We start from the raw sequence: 25933 nt of genomic DNA, 5'->3' as shown, positions 1-25933 counted from the left end.
GAACGGGAGCGTATCAAAGAGGCCGACATTAAAGATTGCTCTAGGTGATCTTTTTCTTTTCTCCGAAACAAAATAAAATCGTGATGATGGATGTATCGATTATTCGTTTTATTTGGAGGTCCTTTCGATCACGACTAATTTGGAGTGACGCGCGAGTACAGTTTCAGTCGAGCGTAGGAACAAGTGAAGGCGTCGCCATTTTTCGGGATAAATTTGCCGCTTTTAAATTCGTTCGTATTTCGTGGAATTGTTTTTTTTTTTTTCCTACAATCCCGAGCATTTCTGTAACAGACGAAAGTTTTTGGTATAATTCGGTTAACCCCAAAAAAGAGTTGTCGAGTATATTGCGCTCCCGGCATCGATAGCCAAATTCAGACGTTGAGCTTGATACATAACTGTCACCTTGCGGGACAATGTTCGATGAAACTTCTAGACGAAACTTACAAGTGTCTACTTCTTTCGCCAATCAAGCCTAAGTGGAGATTGATAAAATTGCAGTCGCTTCGTGAATGTCAAGTGAGTATATGGCACTCAAAGTTAAACTTTTGCTAATAATGTCATCTGCTGGTTGGTGGTTTCTGCTGAATAAGTGCATAGACTATAGATTCGTGAAATAATTAACGTTACATTGGAGAGAGAGAGAGAGGCCAACATCATGCGGCGGTGACACGTGACGCTCTTTACTGCACAGTGCCAAAGGATACTTATCCACGGGTATTATTGCGCACTAAAATAGACGGGCGGCCGGCCCGTTTCATCCAATTTTTCAGACTAATATTCAGTAATTAAAAGTCGCCCATGTGCACAGTTTTCGATTGTTGAGATAGAGCAGTAGAGAAAGTTATAGAGAGAACGCGGTTTTTTAAACCTTTCATTGTCGTATACATTCCACTTGAAATGGTAAAGAGATAAGAAATCAGCAAGGCTTCATTAAGAGTACGTATTCCACCGGAGGTGATGTTTCTTTTTTATTTTTACAATCGGCAAATATTATTGCCCCGGTTTCAATTTTTAAGTCGTCCTTTGTCTGTTTATCAGCGACCCTTCTACCAATAGAAAAAACCCCCGGTCCCAGACGTCTCTACTTACCCTATAGGCCTGATGTTCCATTAGCGAGTCCTTCTAATCATTGGCAGATGATGCCGCACCCCTTTTGCACACAGATGTCTTGAAGAAAAATTCACATCCGAGTGGTGGTCATTTGCGTATAGTTTATTAGGTTGGATTGTGTTGGAAAAGATATGGTGACCCACCTTTGGAAAAGGGACCTTGTGAAATAACAAAGAAAATATAAAGCCTGGCTGGTTTTGGTTAGAGAAGGACAGATTGTGAACAACATGTGATGTCGATTCACGTGGCTTCCCTTTTACCAGGGGAAAGCTCGCCCTACTACTGCTAGTATGACATTATTGATCGACAATTCTCACCCAGCCAACCTCGCTGCGCGTGTGGATATATCTTATCCTACCGTTTTTTCCCGTTACTTTCAATATTTCGCATGAATATATTGGCTCTTCTTGGATGTATTGGAATAGTAAAATAATTTACAAATTAACATTTATATGAGATTTTGATTGATGACGCACGGCACTTTTCCTTCCGATGTCTTTGCGATTCGGCAGCGGCAAGGTGTAATTGAAACAAGGAAATGAAAAATTGAAGAGGAAATGATTCATCTCTGTTCTTTGTAAAACGTAAATGTAGCCAATTTATCGGTCAATATTAAAACAACATGTGGACGAGGAAATGATGTTAAACTATCCTTATCAATCGTAATAGTAGAACCTGATTTTTTAAAATACTTTTGACAAATTAAAATTCTTTTCTTTTTTACAGTTCCTAGAAAATTCCTTGAAAGAAGGGGCTTCATTTTAGCCACGACGGTGAGTGAGTAGTCGAAGTTGAGATAGTCAAATAAGCGAAGGGTAGGGAAATCAACAAGAAGCCAAAAAGTTCAGCTCTTGCTATTGAAATCGTCACAGAAGATAGATAGGATTACACAGCACCATTGGGACTCGCCATACACAGCAGGAGCGTTTTGGGACAGCTTTCAATCTTCTTGATCAGACATCTTTAATTATTTAGTACCACGCCAATCGAAAGGTAAGCCATTGATTTTCAATAACACTGCTGTCGACTGTACTACCTCCATTATGTAAGGTCACTAAATATTTTCGTGTTATCGATCCTTGTTCAGGGTTTTTGCTCTGTCCACCATTGCTACCTTCCCCTGGCACACTTATGGATGAAATTCTGGTAGGACTCAAAAGTCTACTCATCTTTCAAAGCAAATACCTGGCGGTTAAATAAAGCTGATTGCTATTTGAAACAGCTTCATCAGTACTTGACTGATTGATACCCAACTTAGCATGGATTGGCTGAAATTGAGTGGTGGTATCCCATCTTTGTCTCTCATTCCATTAGGAATTCTCCACAATAACAAATATTACATCAGTGATGATTGTTTGCGTGAGTACAACTTTTCTAACAATTTCATTATTTACCTCATTAAGGTCTTTTCTGATTTCTTACTTTCACTGTAAAATCAGTATTGTCAGTGAGTCATTGTTTACATAAATCCCAACTTTTACCTTGTCCTAGTCTCAAAGAAAGTTTCATTTTTAGATCAAAATCAAACTTTAATGACCTTTTTATCTATTGGTTATGTCAGCTGAAAGAAATCATCTCTTAAAGTAAAACGCAGCAATCGTTGTTAGGTTGACCTTCCACCTTCTTCAATGTCAATAAATAATATTTGTCCAACTTAAACGATTACATGAGAATACGGCTTGGTTAGATGCTTCCTGTCACGTCCGCAGCGTTATGATTGTCCACTCCCATTACTCGTATAAGGACATTCAGAACAGCAGTCAAGCTAGACCATTACGCATTTTCGAGAGAAAAAAACTGGATTCTAGATTCGTTCTTTCCAATTCAATGACCCTTGTAGATGTTTATCGACTCTTTGCCTCGTAGGGAAGACTGGACTCTCTTGTTGTTTTAAAAAGATAATCGTGTTTCGTCTTTGACTAATTTTGTTGCGCAATTTTTCAGCTACCACGTGGTGGTGTTTTGCTAACACCCACAAAAACATTCTAAAAGAATGGGGCAGGGCTTTAAAGAAAGTAGAAGGACCAATTTATTACTTTTCCTTGGATTCTGTATCCCCGATTCGGTACGACTGCGTCAAGGGTGTGATTGCTACCATAGCTACCCAGGACCACCGCCTCTCTGGCCGTCAGTCGATCCGTGATCTACCTCCAGACCAGTGGTTACGCTTTCGGATATACCAAATCTTTGCAACACAATCTCACTCGAATTTTTTGCCAGAAAATCTTCAAAGATATCTCCCCAAATCGCTCAAAAAGATGCGTGCAATTTTTTTCGATTTTACTGGTGCTGCTGTCTTGGTTAAAGGAAGATCTTTGATTAATTATCGGCGATTAGCCAGTTTCCCTCGGCTGATCAAACATTGAAATCGAAATTTAAAACTCTTTTAGTTCGAAACATTCTTCTCGTTTTTAAGTTCTTCTCCCTTTTTATCGATATCGAGTGATCGTTGCCTCGAGAACTCCGGTTTTGTGCGGATGAGACTTTATTATACCTAACACTTGTTTCTGCTTCACGTGCCACCAGTTCACCTTGAGGAAATTGTTGAAAAACTCAACTGCGAAGACCCAACTACTCGTCCACTTCGGTGTGCCCTCGGCTTCATGGACATTCTAAATAAGGTAAATGAAGATTAGCACTATCGATAGCGAAATGACCCATTTTAATGAATAATTTTGATTTCCACCAGGATCTGATCCCTATCCTGATCAACAGTAAGGATCAACCCAGCGTCTTTTGTTCTACAATCAAGTAAGGAAATGAACTATATAGACGATGTTTCGCGATGATTAAACAAAGAGCTCTAAAGCATGCGAAATAAGAGACCGAACAAAAGTAATTAAAACTGGCTGACAACGGGAGGCTTTGAAATTGAATTTTCCTTGCAATTTGCCAATTTCCTCGTTGGTGATGAATCGGTTCAAAAGATTCTGCTTTAAAAGAGAATGAGCTGGTTTCCCAAGTACACAATGTTTTATAGTTGCCAAAGACATTGACAGTCACCCGTGGTAGTAGCTCCTTTTCAATCAACTGGTCTTTCTACTAAAAGTCTAGAACGATGTTTTGGCTGGCTTTCAGCCTTTCATGTCTCTCCTTTCTGCTTTCGCCAAGACGGATGGTAGCGAACAGCACTCTCTATAGAAAGGAGTGGCTGCTCTATTACCGTGTTGTTGTTGTTACTTACCAGCAGCAGGTAACATGAACTTGTAATTGATTTTCTTGGTTTTACTCACGTTTTCTTAGGTTGTTGGTTGGTCTAACGGTCCCCGTCGAATGTCTCGTCTGCGTGGATACTTCCAACCAGAGCCCGACTTCCCAGCACATCGTTCACGAGCTAACCCAACTTCTTTACAATGCTAAAGAAGCTTTCCTTGATCCCAGGGCCACTCGAGCCGTTATCGATCATCTTCATCGTCTTTTAGAGAAGGTAATTTTCTTTTCTAGAACTCCGACACCTGTTACTGGCGACTAACGAAGTTTTCTCTCTCTCTCTTAGCAACCGTTGTCGAGTGACGACAGCGAGTCGGTAAATCACTCGCTGCTTCTCATTCGGAACATCCTTCACGCTCCCGAACGACCCCCAAACATGACTGAGGTCGGCGATAATGAAGCTGCAATAGCTTCGGCTCAACCGGGCTCCAACAATTCGCAGACGCCGTATCTCGGCCCGCACTCTCACAGCCACGGTTTTACAGCCGACTGTTCACAGCAGAATCGCCTATTGTGGAACCTTTTTTCGCAAGGACTCGATCGACTTCTCATCAACTTGTTGGCCTCTTCTCAGAAGGTAAGCATCGATCATATACGTCAGCAAGCTATAGGCTGGTTGTCAGGAATTGTTCATAACACGGACCGATGCGTCTTTCGCATCAGCTTTAAGGCAAAAGATGGCACACTTTTATATCTTTTTACGGTTCTTTACTGGAAAATTTGAAGCGAGAAAAATGGTTTGATTTGCCAGAGCCCCCTGGAAACGTTAGTCCATTATCGTGTGAGTGCATAATGCACTCATGCTTGAAGGGGGCCCTGGCGAAGTGGGAAAGTTGGTAGACAGCGCGACGCAGTAGCCTGCTTGACAACAGACGGGGACTCAGCGCTTCTTTAAACATTGAACGTAAGATAGAAAAGAAAAAAGAGGACAGCTCACGGCGAAAAGGAGGAGAGCTCTACAGGTCGATTCGGTACTGGATAAACTTACTGCACGCTCCTTGATGTTGACTGAGCCTTCGTTATTTATGCCGAAACTTTTTCTATAGCTGTCAGGGAGAAAAACTAAAGTTTTAATGAATTTATGGCTGTTTCGAATGCAACAGTCGGAATTAATGATGTCTTTTCTCGTTAGTGGGGGGCTTATTTTTTTAACATCAATTATTACTGTGATGACTTTTGAATTTTGGATCATACAATGGTTGCAACACGAAGACTTTTTCTTCATAATGCATGATCCATATTCCACCAAGCAGACCAGGAAATCGAATCCATTTTCTCTTGATTTATCGAATTGTCTATTGATCCTTCGTTTTGGATAGTCACGGGAACGCTATCTATCGACCCACATGGTTTTTCCCTTTCCGCTACTATCCATCTTCATGAAATTCGAAATTGTGATTCATGGCTTCATGAAGATGTTAGTTATTATTGATTGATAGACAGCACATAGCTGTCCGGAAAGCCCTAAAGTCTCTTATGAACTGATGGCATTGTTGTGTCCCTTTATAAAAACATTACCCTAGATCTCACTATTTTACGATTGAGAACAGATATGCAAGCAATCGAATCGGTTTCAGTACGTTTTTCGAATGGATTGGGAGCAAAAGATTTGATTTCTTCTGCGCATTAATGCGATCACTGGGCCGTCGAGCGATCAATTTTCCATCTCGTCTTGTTGATGTTGTCGTCGGCGGCGGCGCTATCCTTAATCTGTTTATTTATCATGTCCTTCTCTTGACCTTAAAAACATTTTGGCCGCCCAGTAGTAGCGTGAGCGCTACGACAGCGCGTTCCGTAAAAGAAATTCGTTAACGTTGTTATTGTTTATATTTCCTTTTGGCCATCGAAATTTCTTGTTTTTTGTTATACTATTTATCTAATTTTGTGTGTGTACGTCATAGCTCTTGTAGATTGTAAACACTCGCTTAGCTCGTTTAGCCTCTAAAGTTCACTGTAGGAGATTAAATTGACCGGCGGAAACTATTTTGGAATTTGATAACGAAGGATTTGTTGAACGTTTACATAACAGACATAACAAACACAATTTATCGAGTCACGAAAGTGAAATTGGGAAGCTTTTAACTTCTTTAAACAATAGTAGCAATAATTCAATCACGATTTTCCGAAACGAAATTTCCCAGGTAGTCAAAGTCAATTGTTTACAGTTCCCGAATTCCTTTTAGAATCGATTTTCATATTGGGTTAATTATACCTATACCGCTTGCAGTGTTTAACCTTACCTTCTTTTGTTCATACCGCTATTGATTTATTACTAATGATGAAAGGAAAGTTCACGAAAGTTACAGATATTCTGCGAACAAGTTTCGAGCTTCAGAGTTTTTTTTAAATATTTTTTACCGGTATTGAGATTTGCCTTGGGTGTGCGGATGCACCACGTGATCACTCCATGATGGTGAGTACACCTAGGAGAGCAAATGCCTTGTTTGCCAACGGCGAACGATCTCTTTTCCAGGAAACCGATCGATTTTTTCCCCCCTTACCTTACCAGGGAGAAATGGCTGATGTCTGGGAGCTTTGGGCACGCGGCGGATGAGAGCCAGTCGCCGCGTGCCGAAAGAGATGTTGTTGTTAATGTTGTTTGCCAGTTCTCTCTCTTCCATCCCGTCAGCTCGCGAGAAATAGAAATCCTCCAGCGAATGTTGTTTTTCTTTCTTTCATCTTCTTCTTCTTTTAAATCTGGAATAATACCAACTGATGACGTCGATCGCTCATTTCTAAGGTTATAAATCCTTCTTATTGATCCTTGGTTACCGCTCGGTCGTGATTGAACAGGTTTTCAATGGGTTCCACAAGTCACGAGTGCACGTCTGATTGAATTCTATATTCGGACTTGGAGAAATGACGTTCTTCCACCCCCGAACCCCACTCTTTGATATTGCTTTATATTTTTTGTCAACGTGTTACTATTTTCTGAGCTATCTACTCAAATGCACAGGGGTGGATTGATATATATTTTCAAGCTAGCGAAATAGAGTGCCATAAATAAGTCTTCGCTTTGTGTACTTGGAGTTACGCAACGAAGGGAGCAAAACTCCAGTAGAAATGGTAGAGACCAAGTTTATTTCCCACGTACGACAATAACGCCCAAACGATGTCTAAATCTAGACGTGAATTCTGTGAACTGGGCAAGTAAACAGCTTAATTTTCACGCTCAGCAGTAAAGATGAATAAAAGATGTATGGAGATTGTGGAGATCAGAGCCTTCGGTTCTGGAAGTTTCCCACCGTTTCGGTTCACCAACAACAAGATGGATCAATACGTTGCAAACGAGAGCTTATCAACAACCTTACTTAAACTCGCTCGTGTCTTGTCATCAGAAAGGTTTAGTATTTCCGTCCTTTGAGGTTGACTGATGTGTGTAAGCTGAGCCATACTTTTGATACTCCGTGGGCGCAAAACATCGCAAAACATATACATCCGTCGATATGCTATGACTTGTAAGGTTCTCAGACTCTCCGAACTGTTGCCAAGAGAGCCGGATGACGTCCAACTTCTTCTAGAATTACACCTTTTTTCTATCCGGGTCGATATGCAATGAGACGGTAACAAAACGGCATTTATCAAAAGAGCAACATATTAGAGCGATGCTCACAGATGAATGAGCGTCGTTGTCAAGGATACTTGTTTTCCTCGATTTTCCTTAGTTTGTTGCCAAAAAGGGGCTCTAGTTTCGAACTCGCTGGCCGTTGTTTGTATAAAAAGAACTAGTGACGTCCGTCATTTGACTATTTTTGAGGACTTGGGGTTATTTCTGGCTGATATTAAAACGTCTTTTGCTTAAAATGTACTATTTTTAAACGCTTTAGAACGAGTGGGTGGTGACGATCGTGCAGCTTATCGCTCTCTTCTACAAAGATCAGCACGTGGAGAACATGCAGAAATTGCTGGGCACGTGGATCAATCCTACCACGTCCGAATCATCCGAAGACGATGACGAAAGCAACACATCGCCTCCCGTAAGTGACAGCAGCGGCAAAAAGAAACGAAATCCGGTTGCCGAATTAATTAGAAGCCTTGTTTACATCCGATATTTATTGATTTCGTTACAGATCGGCCCGTGCAACAGCCCCCAGATCCTGACTTCTTCCTCCGATCCGACATCCGATTCGTCCGACTCGGCGCAGAGGAAAGCTTCCGCTCTAGCTCCTCAAGGTAGAGATGATTGAATTGCATCTTAACTTGTTTTTGAGCAGCTTTTCGTAACGTTCAACCTCGTGCCGACAGATGAAAACTCCGAGGCAAATCAAAACGAATCACAAACAGAAACTATGACGACAATTGAAAAGAAGGCGGTTGTAACAAATACTGCTTCCACTACGTCGCCAGGAGCAACGACTCAAGTGGCTACTGGAAAGTCAAGTCGTAGTAAAGGTCACAAATTTTCGACCGTTTCTGGAGCACCGGGAGGAGACACTGCTAGCACATCCAGCACTGCTCCTTCTCAATACAGTAGCCAGTCGGGTACGAATCATCAGTAGTTATTGAATTCTTATTGGGATGATTATTAACTTGAGTGGTGACCTATAGACAAATCGCGACGGTCCAGTCAGCACAGCGTATCCAGTGGCTTCCACTCGGAGAATTCTGGAAATCAACATCCCAGTCATCACGCCAAGGATTCTGATGATCACAAAGAAAAATCTTCCAAGCGACGTTGTCACGGCAACTCTCAGAATTCTGAACGAAGAAATGAAACCGTTATTCCGACTACAATTCAAACTCCCGTCATAATTAAGGAAGAAATTCTTTCAACTAGTTTTAGTGGAACGCCGACTGTAACTCTCCAGCAAACGGAGGATACAAACAATAAAAGGTAGTTGAAATATATATGAAATGAAGATAAAATGTTTGAAGAATCTAACATTTTTCTTCTTTCTCTAGAAGTAATAAAGTTACTCACAAAACGGGAAAAGTTCAGCCTCCAGAGAAGGAACAGCGCAGAAAGAAATTGAGTAAACGCAGTCGAACGATGGGTCACATCAAGATGAAGGCCGTTCAGTACACTCCGACCGAGGAAGACATTTCACAACTTTTGAAAGAATTCACCGTTGACTTTCTCCTCAACGGTGAGAGAGACATTTGTTAATTATATGTCAAGCAATATCCTCATCGTCTGCTATTATTTCGACAGGTTACAACGCATTGGTGGGCGAACTGCACCAGCAACTGCTGCAACAGGACGACCTTCCATTGGACAAATCGCACTTTCTCTGGCTCATAACCTACTTCCTACGCTTTGCGTCCCAACTGGAGTTGGATATGGAACACTTTAAAGATGTCTTCACTATTGATCTTTTATGCTACCTGACTTGGGAGGCTGTCCGGGAGACGGAGGAATTCGAAATGAATTCATTGCGGCCTTCAATCGACCTGAAACCTTGTCTGAGGCGCCTACATCTGGGCGTCACCGCTATTCGCGAATATCTTCAAGCGTTGGAAACGTATTCGCGTCTTGGCAGTTCACAGAATGCCGCTGGGAATGGATCGTCCCAAGGCTACGAAGAACGAATTTGTCAGCTACGTGGTTACCTGCCGGCGATACGTGATCTCCGTCAACTTTTCCTGCTCCAACTTCGTCATTTCAATCCAATTATTCAGAGTCGTCGTTATCTCCGTGACGTCATCACAGCCAATCACGTCCTTTTGCTGACGCTCGAGCGAGCCGCCCAGCAGTCGACGTACGGGCCGAGCTTTGATTTGCGGGATCATTTGCATCAATTCTGCTCCAAGACGATACTCACTCGATACGGAACCGCCCTCGAGGATTTCAAAACCAACGGCCCTTTTGTCAACGACTGCATTCTGACTGTATTGCATCATATCGGAGCTGATCTTGGACGAGCTGATCTCTTGTGCGAACCGGTTATTTTGCGTTCCTTCAGCAAAATCTGGGAGGAAGAATTCAATGTAAGCGTTTACAATTGTTCAATTATTTTGGTTCGATGCTAACCTGAATTTTTTTGTTTCTGACTTTTAGATGTGTGACGATTGGGACGACCTTATCGAATATGTTGTGCAGAAATTTTTGCGCAATTTTCAGACCGGCGGCTGTTACGATGTTGGGTCACCACAGAGGAGCGTGAGTGGATCGCCGGATCAAATGGGTGGTTCGCCAGCTACCGACACTGAAGCCCAACAACAGTTTGACGCTCAGGCATCTCCAGCAGGAGACGATGATCCATTTTTCGATGCTCCTCGCACCGATATTGAATCACTCAGGGGTCAGCTTATGGATTCTGGTTTGTTTTGCCAATTAATTTGAATACTGAAACCATCTTTTTTACGTTTCTCTCGTTGAACGTTTAGGATTCCAAAAACAGCTCGACTGGATTCAGTCTTCCTTATTGGTTTCCTGCTCTGCTCGTTTGGGCACCTACAATGGCCAAGAATTCCGTAATCCGATCGCCAGTCTCAGTCGCAAAATGAAGGTGTCATGTCCGATCATTCCATGGACGGAAGTCGAAGCATCTGCCCTGCGCTCGGATCTCTTCCTCTTCCTGCTTCATCGCTTGGGCCTTCTTCCGCCCATCCCTCATGCCGGACTATATCCTCGTATCCCCCCGGAATGGTCTACGGATACTATATACAGCGTCGCTCTCTCGTTTGGCCCCATCGATCAGCAGAAAGTCGATTTCGATTTGTCACTCGTCAGCAAAGTCGAGTTACCCATTCCCAGCTCGCTCGCAGAGATGCCTGCAGATGGTCAGTTTGATGACTTTGAAGAAAACAATTATTTTATCTGAACTGTTCATTGTTAAATAGGATCCCTACCACTGACTTGGCAACCTTATTTGGGTCCGGGGCCGTCCACATCGCTGTCGGCGGTCCCCCATCATTGGCTGCATTGGGTTGAACAATCAGGATCTTTGTTCCGATCAGCAGAAATCACAAGTCACGGACACAATAGTAGCCACAGCATCAGTAATCACAGTCATCGACCGCTCGATAGGTACTTTAGAGAATAATTTATTGCTTCAGACTGGATTTATTTATAATTGGTCGTATTCAATTTTTTTAACAGCATCAGCACGACTAGTTCGTTGGAAGTCCACAAAACGGACTCGAGCGATGACGAAGAAATGGAAGATGCCGTATTAAATGCGTGTACCGGTAGTGGAATGGGCAATATGACAGAAGGTGAACCAGTTTCGTCAAACGAATCTGTTTCCATGGAAGAAGTCCGTCCTGACTGGGCAGCGATGCAAATGAACACAGGTGGAGGTGGAGACTCTAGTAGCAATGAAGAAATGGCAGCGATTGGAAGTGAAATTTCCTTGTCCCGTGATGGCCGGGATGTTTAATTAAATTAAATGTCTTTCCTCATTCATCTATCCAGTTTTCCTTAGAAACAATTAAGTTTTGGTATTGAATTCTATTTGATCGAACAAAGTTTGATCAAACTGCAGTTCAACGTTTCAACGTCCGTTTATTATTTTCGTTCTTTGAACAATTCAACGATAACTTTTATGACAGCTCAGTTCATTATTTGATTTGATGATTTCAGTTTTTACTTTTTTTACCGTTCACTTTATTTTTTAACAGTCTTTTATTTTTGAGTTTTCTTTTTTGGTTGGTAACGGACCTCAATCTAGAGTAGAACAGTATTTGGAAAAACCCTCCACTTGCTTAAGAATTTTATTGCTGTGTCAAATATTATATCTACACGTCAATGTTCGACGAGTTAAGGTTTGAGCATGTTGCAGGCCATTGTGATTTATCCCATATTTTAAAAGATTTAAGTAATATTTCATGATGGACAAACTTTAAGCCACACGCAAGTAGATAACATATATAATCCCAGTATATTCATTACGGCGGACACCAGTGTTTCGTGGCCTACGCGATAGTGACCTGATTGTTTCTCTCTGTGATTAAGGGATGAACGACAAACGTCACGTTCGTTGATACGCCATCATTTATTCAAATCGTTCGTCGGATTATGTGTTAATATAATCATGTATAGTCATCATAAAGAATAAACGTGTGTCATATCAGAAACATTTTGACTACGCATCATTTTTTGGAACAAATTGGTTGTCGCATTATGCATGAACCACTCGGATGGGACTGTTCATCCGTTTTGCAAATCATCTTTAGAAATAAATAAAATACCCTTTATTTCTATAAAAGAGTAGACTATGGTTCAAGACGATATTATTGATTTGTTTTCTAGCAATAAAAGAATCAAGATCTTAGTGGCTCTTTTGTAGGAAATGAGTAGTTATATATATATAACATAATCTTTTTGTTGTTCGTTGCTAAGACAATGCGGTCACTGGAAAAGAAACACGCGTGAGCACTGCACGCCGGGGGATAGCCGGCCCTTAGGTACTTTTGGCTGTCGTCCGAAGATGGACAATTTGAGCTGTGACTGTGCAAACAACTTAGGATTCAAAACTCATTACCAGATGTCGCCAGTGTCGCCCATATTATTCTTACATCGTTAAACAAACGAAAGAAATGGGCGAAACAAATTGTAGCTAATTTATACTTATATTCCTGTGATTTTCACATCAAATGTAGGTTTATCTTTACCTAGTTTCCTTAATTGTATACTATACCAACTTATTTCTTCAAATTCTAGATGCATACTGTCAGTCATTCCAACAAGTTGACTTAGCACTCATCCATTAGATCATCATGCTGTCAAAAGCCTAAAACTCATGTTTGAAGCCTACACATAGAGGATTACAAATGTATCGAGATAAGGTATTTCCCCATTACTGCTACCAGACCATTACAATTCAGATTTTCGTAAAACATTGGTATTCTTGCTCATGAACCGCACAGGATCTTTTCTGAATCTCACAATTTTAATGGCGTACCCTACAACAGCATGGCTGTTGTTATGGCTGTTTTTACTTCGGTTTAGAAGGCAAACCAGCTAAGAGATAGGTAGAGTTTTATTTCCCATAGGTAAATTTGTGTAAATTTGTAAATAACAAAGATAATTTCCTTGTGCCAATCACACTTAGAGTTTCAGAGACATGAAGAGTGTGAAGTGACCTGCCATGTGTATGTTCATGTACCAGATCTGCTTGATGAAAGTGAAATGCCTTACTAAATTCATAACCCATATGATATAGGTAAGCATCAATACCACCTATCACCACGCTAATTCAATACTTCATGACACGTGCTTTAGCATCATCAGGAAATGATCTCAATATGGAGTTATGCTGTTGGTTGCTGTGAATTCCATTTTTACGGTTATATCATCATGAACATTCAGTTTTCTTAGATAAGGTAAAGATTGATATTTTTCCTTCATTTTTATATTTTCATTAATGTAAAACATTTTTTTTTTTAAACAGAGCACGCAGTTTCATTATGAAATCGTGTGGTTCTGGCACGAAGATTCTTGTGCCAATGCTGACCTTGTCCATGACAGATGAGGGGCTTCCACCAACATTCTTCGCCATCCTTATCTTCGCGACGCACGCTCATCTAGCTTCCTTTCTAAACACAATTTGTTTTACTTCACTGGCGAATTGGCGAGTTTCTGGACCACTTCATGATCGCTTCCGTCCGCTGTTACACACCTGCAGTCAGTCACCACGGGATTATGCCCAGGTACCCAACAATTAACTTATTTCCGTAGGTTATCTACCAATAGTCTAGTTGCGTTAGAATCTATCTGTGTAATAGTTTCCAAAATCAGGACCTTCTTGCGCACTAAAGTGTTAGACGTTTCTTTTTTCTAACGCTAGATGGCTTTTCGATAACTTTCAGCTGTCAAAACAGTCAGTTTCAGTTACTTTGAACATCTCTTTAAACATTTATCGACAGTTATTTTGTTGAAGTATTTAGTTATAACTGACGATTACTATTCCAGCAACAAAGCTCATTTGTTAAATTTTCGATAATTGCTTTTTTTTTCTACTTCTGGTTTACTCATTTCATTCAGTAGTTCAGTTAATATTCATTCGACGCACAAAAGAATCACATATTCGTGATCCTCGTCCAATTTGTGGTAAAGTTCATGTTTTTTTTTGTACGTTTTCGTACTTCCGGCTTTGAGAATTTTCCTGAACTATAGTTCAGGAAAATTCTCGATTTTGGCCAAATTTTGGATTTCGTTTAAATCACATCTAATCGACCCCAAATTTCATGGAGATCACGAATATGTGGTTTAATTTGACGACAGCTCAATGGTTAAGGCGCTGTGGTTACTTCCGGTATACTTCCGGAATTTTTTTAAAAGACTAGTAAGTGAGCTTTGTTATGTGTACAGTTCTCAATATTGTTAGGTAGATTTTAAGAAATTTAAAGCGCGCCTTTGAAGTTTTGAGCAAAAAAACCAGATCAATATACCTATTTGTATTATGTGACTATTATGTAATTTTTTTTGGCATGTCACTTAATGAGAATTGTTTTGTCTTTATTCAGGCAATACAGAGGAGACGTCGAGAAGATGGATTTTCTCATCTTTAACAGTCGTCACCGGTCTCCGTCGGATGTTGCCCCTGCTCCTGGTGCGAACGAAACTCGGTCGAATCGCGACCGACACCGAGACCCGTCATCAACGTGGATCATCGTATTGTTGGTATTATGTCGTTTGTGTTAAGTGTTAGTTAACCCGTTGGTTGCCACGCCTTTGTTCTCCCCTGCACGGGCCGCGCTGTTCGGTTTCGTGGTTTAAAAGCCGCGGGGTCGGAGAGTCGCCAAGCCCAAAACTTGCCGCAAGGCGCCTGTAATAAGGCAATGCACCATGCACCCCTCCTTGTCAGCCCGGACTTGTCAGCAATGGCAAGTCCCACCTTGGTCATGGATCCTTCAGACGTGGCGCGTAGAGTAGTAAAGAGCAACCTACGGGTTGTATGGCGTGGCAGCCAATGGGTTAACTTAAGTGTATGTATGTATGTGACTGTAAATTGTGGTGGAATTGTGGGTGGAGGTGGGACAATATAACACAATTCATTTTATAAGTTTTTTGTTCGTTGTTTCCTAATTTATACCAAGACTTGCTTAGAAATTGTTTCAATATATGCCTATCAACTTCAAAGTCTTTCATTTATACAAAGTTCATCCACTTGCCTTTTACTCATATATGACTAACCGAAATCAACAATTACAAGTTTCTTTCGTAACCTACCTTCTAACATCGTCTAAACACAAGAATACGTCCGTATGCAGACCGACTAAGGCAGTAGTCACCTCCAAAATATTTAACAGACAAATCACAGCGCAGGATACTGGCCTTGAAGAAGTCCAACAACAATAGGCAATTGTTCAAATAATGGCGGGCTTGATGTTACTACCAAAAGTCTTACAAAAGAATTACCCGCATTAGAATTTTTATTTTCTCATTTAAGATCAACAACTAATTCCCAGTGACCAATGACCATGAAGACAACCGACAAATATAAAAAAAAAAAAAATGGAAATTTCGGCTCTAGCATTTATGAACCTCCATGTAGCAACTTGCGGAAGCGTAGTTTGTGGTGTAGTACTTGGGAGCCTCGGTGTAAAAGGCTGGGGCAGCATATGTGGTGGTGTAGTACTCCGCTCCCTTCGTGGTATATAACTCTGCCCCGAGTTACAACTCGGGGCAGAGTTATATTTTGGGGCTTCGGTGTAGTAGTTCGAGGCATCGTAAGTTGTACACTCTGGTGGATAGTGGTGTAGTATGCGGTTGTTACGTATTTTGTTGTTGAGTAGTAAGACTGCGGCGTTGTGGTTTGGTATCCACCATACCCACGAGACATCGGTACACCAGTGGTCGACCCAGCCATCAACAATACGACACCGAACAGCAATGCGCACCATTCTCTATTAGACGATAAAAATAATTTAAACAGTAATATGCAATATTAACTGGCATTGTAATATTTACCCATGAATGCAAACTGGTGGTACGACGAAATATGCAGCTGGTGAAAAGTAGTGCACTGCAGTTGCTGTTGCCATGTCGGAGATGACCACTCGTTCTTTCGCCTTTTCTCCCTTTTTTTTACGACTACACAATATATAATTTAAATATTCAATGATCGGCATATTTAAAACTCAACAGTATATTTACTCACTGTAACAGAATATTTACCCATGAAATGTAGTTGTGCAGTTCTCCGGCGCCTTGGTGGTGTAGTACTTTGGAGCCTCGGTGTAGTAAGCTGACGCATCATTCGTAGTCGTGTAGTACTCCAGTACATCGCGTTGCGATTTGGTATCCGCCATACCCAGGAGACATCGGTACACCAGTGGTCGCCCCAGCCAACAAAGATACAACACCCAACAGTAGCACGACACGACATCTTAGCTAACTAAGAATTAAATAAATTTTCAGTTATATCTGGTCACATCAACAACTAAAAACGAGAAATAATTAACTCGAAATAAAAATTAATATTAACCTATGATTGCGAATTGTTTTAACACGACAAAGAAAGCAGTTGTTGCCGTGTCGGAGATGATCACTTGACTGATTTCTTCGTTGTTGCTTTATGAAGGGAACCGATATCTCGCCAGGGGAACAGTAACCAACCATCAATGGTACAACACCCAACAGCAGCACGACGCCTTAGTTAAAAATACAATCAATAAACTTAAACAAAATATTCAATAACTAATGTCATTAACAAAACATCAAAATTAACATTAATACAACACTAAGTAAACAAAAAAAAAACAAAAGGAGAATATTTACCCATGATTGCGAAGTGGTAACACGATGAAAAAGGCAGTTGGTGACAAATAGTGCGCTGCACCAGTTGATGCCGTGTCGGAGATGCTCACTCGACTGATTTCTTTCGCCTTTTCTCTCTCCTTTTATACAATTTTTTTCATCCCTCCACCTCTTAAGCCTTGCGGCTGTGGTACCTGCTTGATAATTATGAAACACGTCCCTTTCTCACCCAACCTCTACACCACTGCATCACACGTTTCATGTAATGATCTACGTAAACTTCGAGGGTGTAGACCCTCGACTTGTAACTGGTCGTTAATCGTTCGACATGTTGTGTGTGACATGTGTACCCCGGTCAGAAGCAATGCCATAAGTTCGTTGGATTCGTTAATCAGTGGCAAGCACCATTTACCCAACAATCATTTACCCAAATGTGTGAAAACACTAGAAAAACCACTTGAAGCCTTCATAGGATATGCGAGTGTACTTACTGTTGGTGTCAGTCTTGCAGGGACGCATTTTACCGCGCAGCTGACGCCAACCAAATGACCGAAAACCAAAGCGACGGCACCTCTCAATTCCCTATTTTTATTTTTACAATCCAAACATTTAGAGAAATAGAATAAATGATAAAATATCGAATGCTGATCCTACTTGGTCTTGATGCTGGGGCTTCTCTTCAAGAGATCCTCTCAGGAGCTCAACAGTTTCTATGGGAGGAAAGCAACCCTACGACGAGCTTCACTCAGAACCCATTCCTTGATCAACAAGGGTTGGGGCAAGTAATGGGGAGAATCTAAGTGAACAAGTTCTTGGATTAAAAATTAATTAACTTCACCATCATATTATTTTGCCGGTGGATTAATTGAAACTTTTTTGAGTTTACCTTGACTTGTCTCTCGAGGAAATTGAGTGGGAGCAGTGAGGGCAAAGGATGAAGGTGTCGTTGGGTCATAAGAAGTCAAGAAGAGCCTTTTCTTTAATCTGTAGACGAGTTGGAGATAATTCCGTAACTCTTCCAGGGCGAACTTTGCCGTCGGAACGAGTTTTAGTCAATATGCTTGGTCAGCTACTTAGGATTTATAGCTGTCCACTCGAGCAGAACACTGCATTCGGCACAACTATTCAAGCAAATCTTCAATTACTGTCACAACTAAAAAACGAAACTTTTCTGTGCGATTTAAATACCTCGTCATCTTATTAGAACAATTCCAGGGGAAAGATGTGTGCAAGATATAGCTCGGCACGGTCTCCATCTTAGCCGTTACTCTTTCACACTGTTGCATTAGTTTCTGTCGATCTCTATGATGACTTGTTGTTGGCGTCTTCCGAATTGGTCGCAGACCTTTCACCATGACTGGGTAGCACTTCTTGGTAGATCGGGCAGCAGTCATCTTATAATTAAGAACTTACGACGGCTGTGTGTATGAAAGCAATCAATTAGGATTATTATGATCATAGAATAAGCTCATTATCTGAGGAATACATTCATACAACTGTTTTAAAAAAGAAATTAACAAATGTCCATGAATCTAGAGGCATAGGAAGAGTTGAAACCCGTAAGCATGTGTACGTAAATGAAAAATAAATAAAAACACGCACAAGTACAGCCCATGCAATGAAACAAGTGTGTTTTTATACTACCGGATGTCCGCTGTCCTTAAGGTTATTGAAAAGAGAATAACGAAATGGCTTTTTATCAGAACTAGAAAAATTCAGATCCTAAAATTACGAATGACTGGTAAAATAGCAACCATTTTGAACATAATTCGTTGATAAATAGAAAATTGATTTTTAACTAGAACATTCTTATTATTTAATTGGTTGTTTTGTTAAACATATGCTTAATTTGGAAGCTTTTGCTCTTTAAAATAAGTTTATGAATTCATGCAGAAGTAAAGGTGGTTACAATCGCAAATACCTGCACCATGGACATAAAAAAAACTGATGAACATTTAATTGGAAAATGCACAGTATAAAGTAAATAAGTACTAATAAGCACGAGGCATAATTATGCATAATTCATCTGCGGTTGATTGATTTCTCCACCCTCTTTTTACTCGTTATTCTTTCCACCAATAATTGGGGGAAGGACTCATTCGTTCAAAAACCGTTACAAACATGGTTAGACGAACATCCAAGTGCAATTAAACCAAAATGAATCCTTTGATTGAACTAGCAAGATCATTTCATTTAACCGTAGAATTGTAAGTCGCGTTGGCGATGATTGGTGAAGCGAAAACCGAGAGTGAGGGGACGAATTCAAAGAGGTTCTATAACATAATAAGAAAGTTTTTGTGTTACTGCAAATGTTGTTTAACAACATTGCACTGCAATGTTGCCAGTAAAGTTTACATAGATAGATAGACATTTAGATTCACTAACCCAATAATCAGGGCTTGAGTCGTCGTAGTCAGGCAAGTCATTTGAATATGCTTACTCAAAGGTGCAGTTATAGTAAAGCGACAACTACTTTGTCCTTCCGTTACATCATGCCTACTATTAAATGGTTGAATTGTCCCGCGATCTTCTGTTGTCTCTCCATCTAAGCACACTAAACATGCTCAAACGACATATTTGCAACGCGAATAAATTAAGACAAGCGGTTTTTAAAAAATGATTTTGCTATAAGTCTGAAATTACGTTTGAAATCAGTCGTCGTTGGGATCGTTAAAGTCGTCTTATTACATTGAAACCAATCTTCTTGGTTTTCCTACGTCGATATAATCTCTACTTGATTGCCTGTTGACGTGTAAACCTTGTCAGGTGATGGGACACCACTCCTTTCAAGTTCATTGATCCCACCAAGCTGACCAAAATAAATTTGCGAATATTAATGTTAAAATTAAAACACATTACACAACAACAGACCTACCCAAATGTAGCTCCCTTGGGGTGAGGTTGACGACCGTACAAGATATCTGAATGTGCTGACAGAGGGGAACAATAATATGTAGAGAACAAACAAATGTTTGAGTCGGTCGCATTAGTAAATGGTGTAATGACACCGTTGGAAGCCGTTGATTGTACGTGAACGCAGTCTGAATACAAACAATTAAAAAGTATTAGGCAGAGTGGATTCTATAATAAGTCCAAGCAAGACTTAATCCGAATTTAAATTACAGTTGAAGTCTTTCACCGTTACGCTGGCTGCTGTCGTCGTCCATTTACAATCAATTGGAAAGCCTGCATCGGTAACGACACGGTTCAGCAGTAGTTCTACTTCATTTCCATTTGATGATGACAAAGGGACAAACTCTAACTGGCATTATACCATTTCCTATTGGTTCACGCAGAGTTTGAATGGATCCATTGGCTGCTATCGTCTTACCATCTCGACACCCTGGAAATTAAAAAATATCCTATGAATTCTTGGACAATATTATAAGTTGAGCGAAATAATGCAATATGAATCTAGTAATCACATTTATAATCGGTTGTTGTCGTGGGCTCCCGAAATGTTGTCCAACTACAATCAAAGTTATCTGATGCGTTGACAACTCGATAAGTTACTTACGCTTTATTGTATTGTTATATGAAGCATACACCTTGTTTGGTAGGATTATGTTCGATAGTTCAACGTCTAGGATTCCGTCAAACTAAAAGTAAATGGCATTAACGAGATTTCAGCTGCGAACATCTTAAGTTGCGTTTAATTATCTTACGCTCAATGAACTTGAATATGAGGAAATTTTGGCGTAAGTTGTGACGAAAGTTAGATTAGCGACCGAACAAGACATCTGAACATGTTCATCAGCAGGTGCGGTAATGGAAAAGCTGCACGTTTTCGGTGGTCCCGTTGCCACCAGTGTTAGGCCATCTAAGGGCTGGATGGATCCACTGGTCGCTGTTGAAGATGTGTCACGGCAAACTTTATAGGATTTAACAGTCAGAGCAGTTGTGGTAACAGGCTTTTTGGTTGTCGTTAAAGTGCTTTGCTTAAGCGTCGTCTTGCTGGTTGTGGTTTTTACTTTTGGTTTTGTTGTTGATTAGGACGTTGTTGATTTAGTCGTCCTAGTTGTTTTGGGGGTTGTTGATTTGTACGTTGTTGATTTAGTCGCCCTAGTTGATTTGGACGTTGTTGATTTAGTCGTCCTAGTTGTTTTGAGGGTTGTTAATTTGGGCGTTGTAGACGTAACAGTTTGGGCTTCCCATAAACACATAAAATCCAGATTTTTATGAGGCTAGATCCAAAAATGTAGTAGTACGATAATAATTCTTACCAATGCAATGGCTAAGCAGACGAAGAATACTGACCAACTTCATTTTTGGACCTTCTCGCGGGAGCGTCAAACGTCGTTTGGCTTTCTGTCAAAAGTGAACCAGTCTTTATTAGAGAAGTCATTACATTTTAATCTTTTTTTCGTAGGTGGCACATCTGTGTATAGAAATAAATGGAACCGGATGTAACAAATCGAATGCGAGTGAGTTTTTTTTTTTTTAGATTCTGTTGGATACAGCTGTTGCTTAACAGATGCAAAGCAGGCTACGCTGACCTCGATGCAAAGTCTGGTGGGCTAAACCCAGTAGAATTTTTTTGAAACCTAAAATGAAAACAGAATAAAATTTAAAAACCTTGTACATGGAAAAATCGACGGAGACAAGTGTGCGCAAATACTGGTAGTTCAGTCTTTTATTCCCGTGTTTTCGAATTCAAAAGCCCCTCCTGGAAAAAAAATTAATTCACGTTAAAACTGCCAAACGCTGCCAATAACTAAAGTAAAATATTTACTGCGTGAAAATTCCGGGAGAGGATAGGTACGAATTTTCGTGCATTGGATCAGCACAGCCCTTTTAATAAATAGAAAATTTGCAAATTATGATGATTTCGAATTTATAGTAATTACGTGTGCTTCTCTTACATTGGTTCAAGTTTTTTTTTTAAATTATTTAACCTGTGCGTAAAGTCCATGGCAGGAAGTTATATTATTGCTTTCACATGTCAAATCCGCTCCCTGTACAGGAATTGTACGTATTCTGTTTTACAACCCCGCTGATGCATCCCAAATAAAGAATGCCGAGTATGGGTTCCTCAACGTAACAAACAAATAAATAGCTTATTCGATTTTGTAGGGATAAGAAACTTACCACCCTCCTAATATAATCAAACAAGATTGAGGTGACTGAAAGCAATACTTCCCCAAATAAAAAGCAGACTCATTGAAGAACTAAAAATGGGAGATTCATGGGGCCTTGAAATGAAGAATCTAAATTGAAAATAATTATGAATAAGTATTGAAAAGAATGTTATCATGATGAATTCTCTAAATTCTTTGAAAATATAGGTTGTCAAATTCTTAACTGAAAATGTCTTCAAACCACTTTCAATTACTTTTTTATGCAACACCAAATGTAGCAGTACAGGAGAACCTCAATCGACTGTTGGAAATTTTTACTTACTTTCTATTGGGGGAAACTATTATGGATAAAAGTGATAATATATCACTACTTGGTTAACACCATCACCATCTTGAGACTACACATACACACACATCTGAGAATTGTAGAATACTGAGACGTTTGTAACAATAAAACTACAATACTCGCTACATTGAACCTAAGTTACAGCCTTGCTTAGATTAAGTTTAATTTAGTCCGTCAAAATCAGTATAAAAAAAACTACCACAGAAGCTTCCAAACATAACTTTCGACATAAGCTCGTCATAAGTGTCAAAAGAAAAACAACAACATCGTCGCCATCTAGTGTCGAAATTCAAAATATTTTAATTTAGGAACGAGACTAAACCAGAAATAAACGAAAGGTAGTAAACTATCGAGCTAACCTCAAACGTGATCAATATGTGTCCTCGTTATTTTCGGGGTCGGAATGGACTTAGTTCAATACGAGATTTTCGCTGTACAGAAAAATTCACGATTAGGGACGATTTCTGGATATTTACTATCAACATGTGAAATCAAACGGATACATGACGAGGATCTCGAAAATATGGTTCTATTTAACGTAAGGTTAATATTTACCACACTAGAAAACTAATTTGAAACCGGAAGTGAGAAAAGAATCAATCGATTGGCGAAATAAATAAACTTTTTAACGATTATGAAAAATGAGCCCTGTTCCTGTAGTATAAACGTCAATTGCAATATCAAGCTACCTTAACAATCTTTGTATAAAGTGCTTTCTATGACTATGAAGTACGTTTCGGAAGAAATTATTGAGGAAGCTGGATTCACTTGAATTGAAAACAAACTGGTCAGTAATAGCATCTAGTGGCCAAATGAAGATACGGGGTTTTCATCAGCTAGTTTGTATCTGGTTTGTAATACGCTATGAAAGTTTGAATCATCAGCACTTTAGTTTTCAGGATTCTTTTTTCAGACAGTTTCTTTGTTTAAAGGGCTTAAAGCTAACTAAAGTTTTTTTCACATGCGTTGATGTAAAAAAAAAATGCACAATGCGCGAATATTTAGCATCTCTTCTGAGTATGAAACTTCGTTTTAATAATATTAAGTAAGCTTAGTTATTGCGAAGCACGTTATTATGACATACCGAAACTCTACGTACTGGTACTGGTAGTCCACTGTAATCCCCGTCTTCCAATTCCGTATTATGGACTGTGAAAGTGCGCAAACAGTTGAGAATGGTTGGCACCTGTCAGAATGGCCAAATCTTCCAGGAAGAGTCTCATTTGCTGAATTCTTCCTTGCTGTAAAGGGTTTCTAAAACAAGCAAACAAATATATTTTAAACAAGACTGAAGCTAAAACAACATGACATGAGCAAGATGCATTGAAAAAAATACCAACTAATGAAGCAACCAGCCAACCACTAAAAAGAAGATTATGAAAACCCTAATCCACACTAAGAAAACAACAAAGGAAAATTTAGGAATAATTGAGTGAGATTCAAATTCTGGGCTCTTCCCTACCAAGACAGTAGGGAAGAGGGCAGGGAAGAGCCAAAATGGCTCTTCCCTACCAAGACAGGTTTTCTGATATCGAAAAACGATTAATACAGGGTTGTAGATCTTTTTACGCTGATCATTTTTAATATAGGGTTTAGGGTGTGCAAATGAGCGGAAGTGCCCATAAAACGCGTTCAAAGTTTTGAGTTTTACGGAGCTGACGCGCAGCCCAAGCCGGCCAGAAAGGGGGTCGAGCGGGGGGTGGCGCGTACCCATGGGAGAGGGGACAGTGAAGGGGGGTATACCTGGGACCTACTGTTAATCGTTTTTCGATATCAGAAAACCTGTCTTGGTAGGGAAGAGCCAAAATCTGTTTTTCTACAGCATTAAGATAATTTGATGTAAGGGATTGCCTTTTGAACATTTCCCAAATATTTCTCTTATAAGGACACAAGACCCCAGCGTGGCAATAAAATACTGTACTATATCAACTAAGCTACAAAAGTTGCTGTATACATACGATATTATCAAACATCTTACGGCCACATCCAAACAAGGATATGACAGTTATTACACTATTCCTGACAAACACAATGAGATATTTTTTTTTAAATCTTCATTGTTATCATGGTTGTTATTTTCACTTTGCCTCTGTTTAACATGGTAAATGGGAAATTTGCTTCAACTAGCGATGACTGTTTGTCCTGAATTCTTTCACTACATGAAGTGGCATTTTAGACAGTTGGTATACTTTGTGGATGGCATAACCTTTGGAACATGAAATCAAAGAACTAAATATCAACATCATGCTTCTATGACAAGGAACTAGATACATGATTATTTTCCTAGTAAACAGTTTGATGAGATGAAATATTCAAGCATTTCACAATGAGCATTTTGTTGTACATACAATCTTTATAGTTTAACAGCAACATATTCTATCATCCAACTACATCAGACTGAAACACCAAATTCCTTGGGACCTGATCAATTTTTACAACTCGTAATACGAATACCTTAATAACGAAGATCTTCAAGCATGGACATGGAGAGACCTCTCCAAACCCCTGCTTCAAGTAACACGTGCAAGCGTACAACTTTAAAATTACTTCAAAGCGTTGCTACAGAAGCTTGTATACACATTTAATCTAACTAGGTTTTAGCATTCCTAAATTTGCAGTCTTACATTCTTACGGTTTAATATTTATAGTTTGACATACCGCTGATTCTTCTCATTGTTCTTCTAATCTTCCACCATGCACCATGTTTCCAACCCGCATTTGGACCATTTGCAATTTGCATAAACGATTCATCGACTGAATCTTTTCGTTTCTAAACTCCTCCCTTACCCTTTGCCACTCCTCCTTGTCTAAACTATCGCGTTGTGCCAACATTGCCAGGTTTCAGATTAGCCAGAGTTCTCACATTTTCGTTGCAAATTTTGTTTTGTAACGAACTAACGATCAGCCAACGACCTATAAATTAGTGGAGGGCGTTTGCACCTATTGCTTAATCAATTAGACAATTATTACTCGGCAGTCTGCATCTCTTCACAATCTTGCAATTTTCCCCTATAGTTTTTTTTTCTTTAGTTAGATGGCAGCATTCCGTATTTGTTTCCTAATTCGCTAGATGGCGTATTGAGGAGGGGGGTGAGGAGGGGGATTCCCCCATTTGCTAGTTAGATTCCCTTCCCACAAAAAGGAGAGTAGATGCAAGACGGTGCTTTTGATTTGTTTCCTCAATAACTAATGAGACAAGATCTAATTAGAACCGGTATTTATTTTGTGGGAAATGAATGTATTGGTCGCAATCTTATTCGTTGCAAAAAAAAAACCACAATGCAAGACATTGCACAACAAAGACAAAAGACGCACGCTTGAGCACTGCATGCTGGGGATTGGGGAATTCAGGCCAGTTTTTACCAAAACACATTCGGTTATCTTTGGCTGCCGTCCGCAGACAGACAACTTATTTGACTCTTCCCAAAAGAACGGAGAAAAAACTTTCCCTTGTTCGGCCAACGGACCCGTTGAAATTGCCATTTGTCAACGTCAGATCCGCTCTAAGGGGGATTTTTATTGCCCATTTTATTAAAGCCATTG

The 25933-nt window shown here is 40.0% G+C and overlaps 3 protein-coding genes and 2 long non-coding RNA genes across 7 annotated transcripts in view; 3 read left to right on the top strand and 2 right to left on the bottom strand.

Moving 5' to 3' along the window:
- Nucleotides 1-25170, bottom strand: part of LOC124343835 — a 62826-nt gene extending 37656 nt beyond the window's left edge. Inside the window, exons 1-11 of the long non-coding RNA XR_006919311.1 lie at nt 25049-25170; nt 23475-23644; nt 22299-22821; nt 21829-22173; nt 21699-21757; nt 21585-21632; nt 21190-21510; nt 20632-21113; nt 20392-20565; nt 20090-20309; nt 19842-20007 (exon numbers count right to left, since the gene is read on the bottom strand). This is a non-coding gene — a long non-coding RNA (uncharacterized LOC124343835). The remainder of the gene's footprint in view (nt 1-19841; nt 20008-20089; nt 20310-20391; nt 20566-20631; nt 21114-21189; nt 21511-21584; nt 21633-21698; nt 21758-21828; nt 22174-22298; nt 22822-23474; nt 23645-25048) is intronic.
- Nucleotides 1-25933, top strand: part of LOC124343657 (F-box-like/WD repeat-containing protein TBL1XR1) — a 393640-nt gene that overhangs the window by 48397 nt on the left and 319310 nt on the right. The window lies entirely within an intron of this gene.
- On the top strand, nt 298-12339 carry LOC124343585 (protein timeless-like). 2 transcript variants are annotated; one of them, XM_046796959.1, is made up of 18 exons: nt 298-516; nt 1837-2103; nt 2198-2256; nt 2333-2469; nt 3637-3731; nt 3800-3861; nt 4354-4537; nt 4607-4897; nt 8148-8297; nt 8391-8493; nt 8566-8802; nt 8869-9154; nt 9223-9407; nt 9473-10248; nt 10319-10580; nt 10648-11043; nt 11104-11290; nt 11363-12339. In XM_046796959.1, exons 4-18 carry the CDS (start codon nt 2370-2372, stop codon nt 11640-11642), a joined length of 3594 nt encoding a protein of 1197 aa, XP_046652915.1. In that variant the 5' UTR covers nt 298-516; nt 1837-2103; nt 2198-2256; nt 2333-2369; the 3' UTR covers nt 11643-12339. The 2 variants fall into 2 exon arrangements, with proteins under 2 accessions (XP_046652915.1, XP_046652916.1); XM_046796960.1 differs by having other exon boundaries at nt 2198-2469; nt 10319-10562.
- LOC124343884 lies at nt 12948-14935 on the top strand. The gene is made up of 6 exons (XR_006919403.1): nt 12948-13050; nt 13132-13236; nt 13317-13427; nt 13487-13587; nt 13656-13914; nt 14731-14935. It is a non-coding gene; the product is annotated as an uncharacterized LOC124343884 (long non-coding RNA).
- On the bottom strand, nt 15622-17139 carry LOC124343815. The gene is made up of 5 exons (XM_046797305.1): nt 16988-17139; nt 16695-16860; nt 16385-16440; nt 16178-16300; nt 15622-16113 (listed from the first exon to the last, which is right to left on the bottom strand). The coding sequence occupies exons 1-5, from the start codon at nt 16989-16991 to the stop codon at nt 16076-16078; spliced, it is 387 nt and encodes a 128-aa protein (XP_046653261.1). The 5' UTR covers nt 16992-17139; the 3' UTR covers nt 15622-16075.

This window comes from Daphnia pulicaria, chromosome 6, assembly GCF_021234035.1.
Source record: "Daphnia pulicaria isolate SC F1-1A chromosome 6, SC_F0-13Bv2, whole genome shotgun sequence".
In the NCBI taxonomy this organism is placed as follows: domain Eukaryota; kingdom Metazoa; phylum Arthropoda; class Branchiopoda; order Diplostraca; family Daphniidae; genus Daphnia; species Daphnia pulicaria.
Note: the sequence above shows the minus strand (reverse complement) of the source record. Positions and strands in the feature narration are given on the sequence as shown.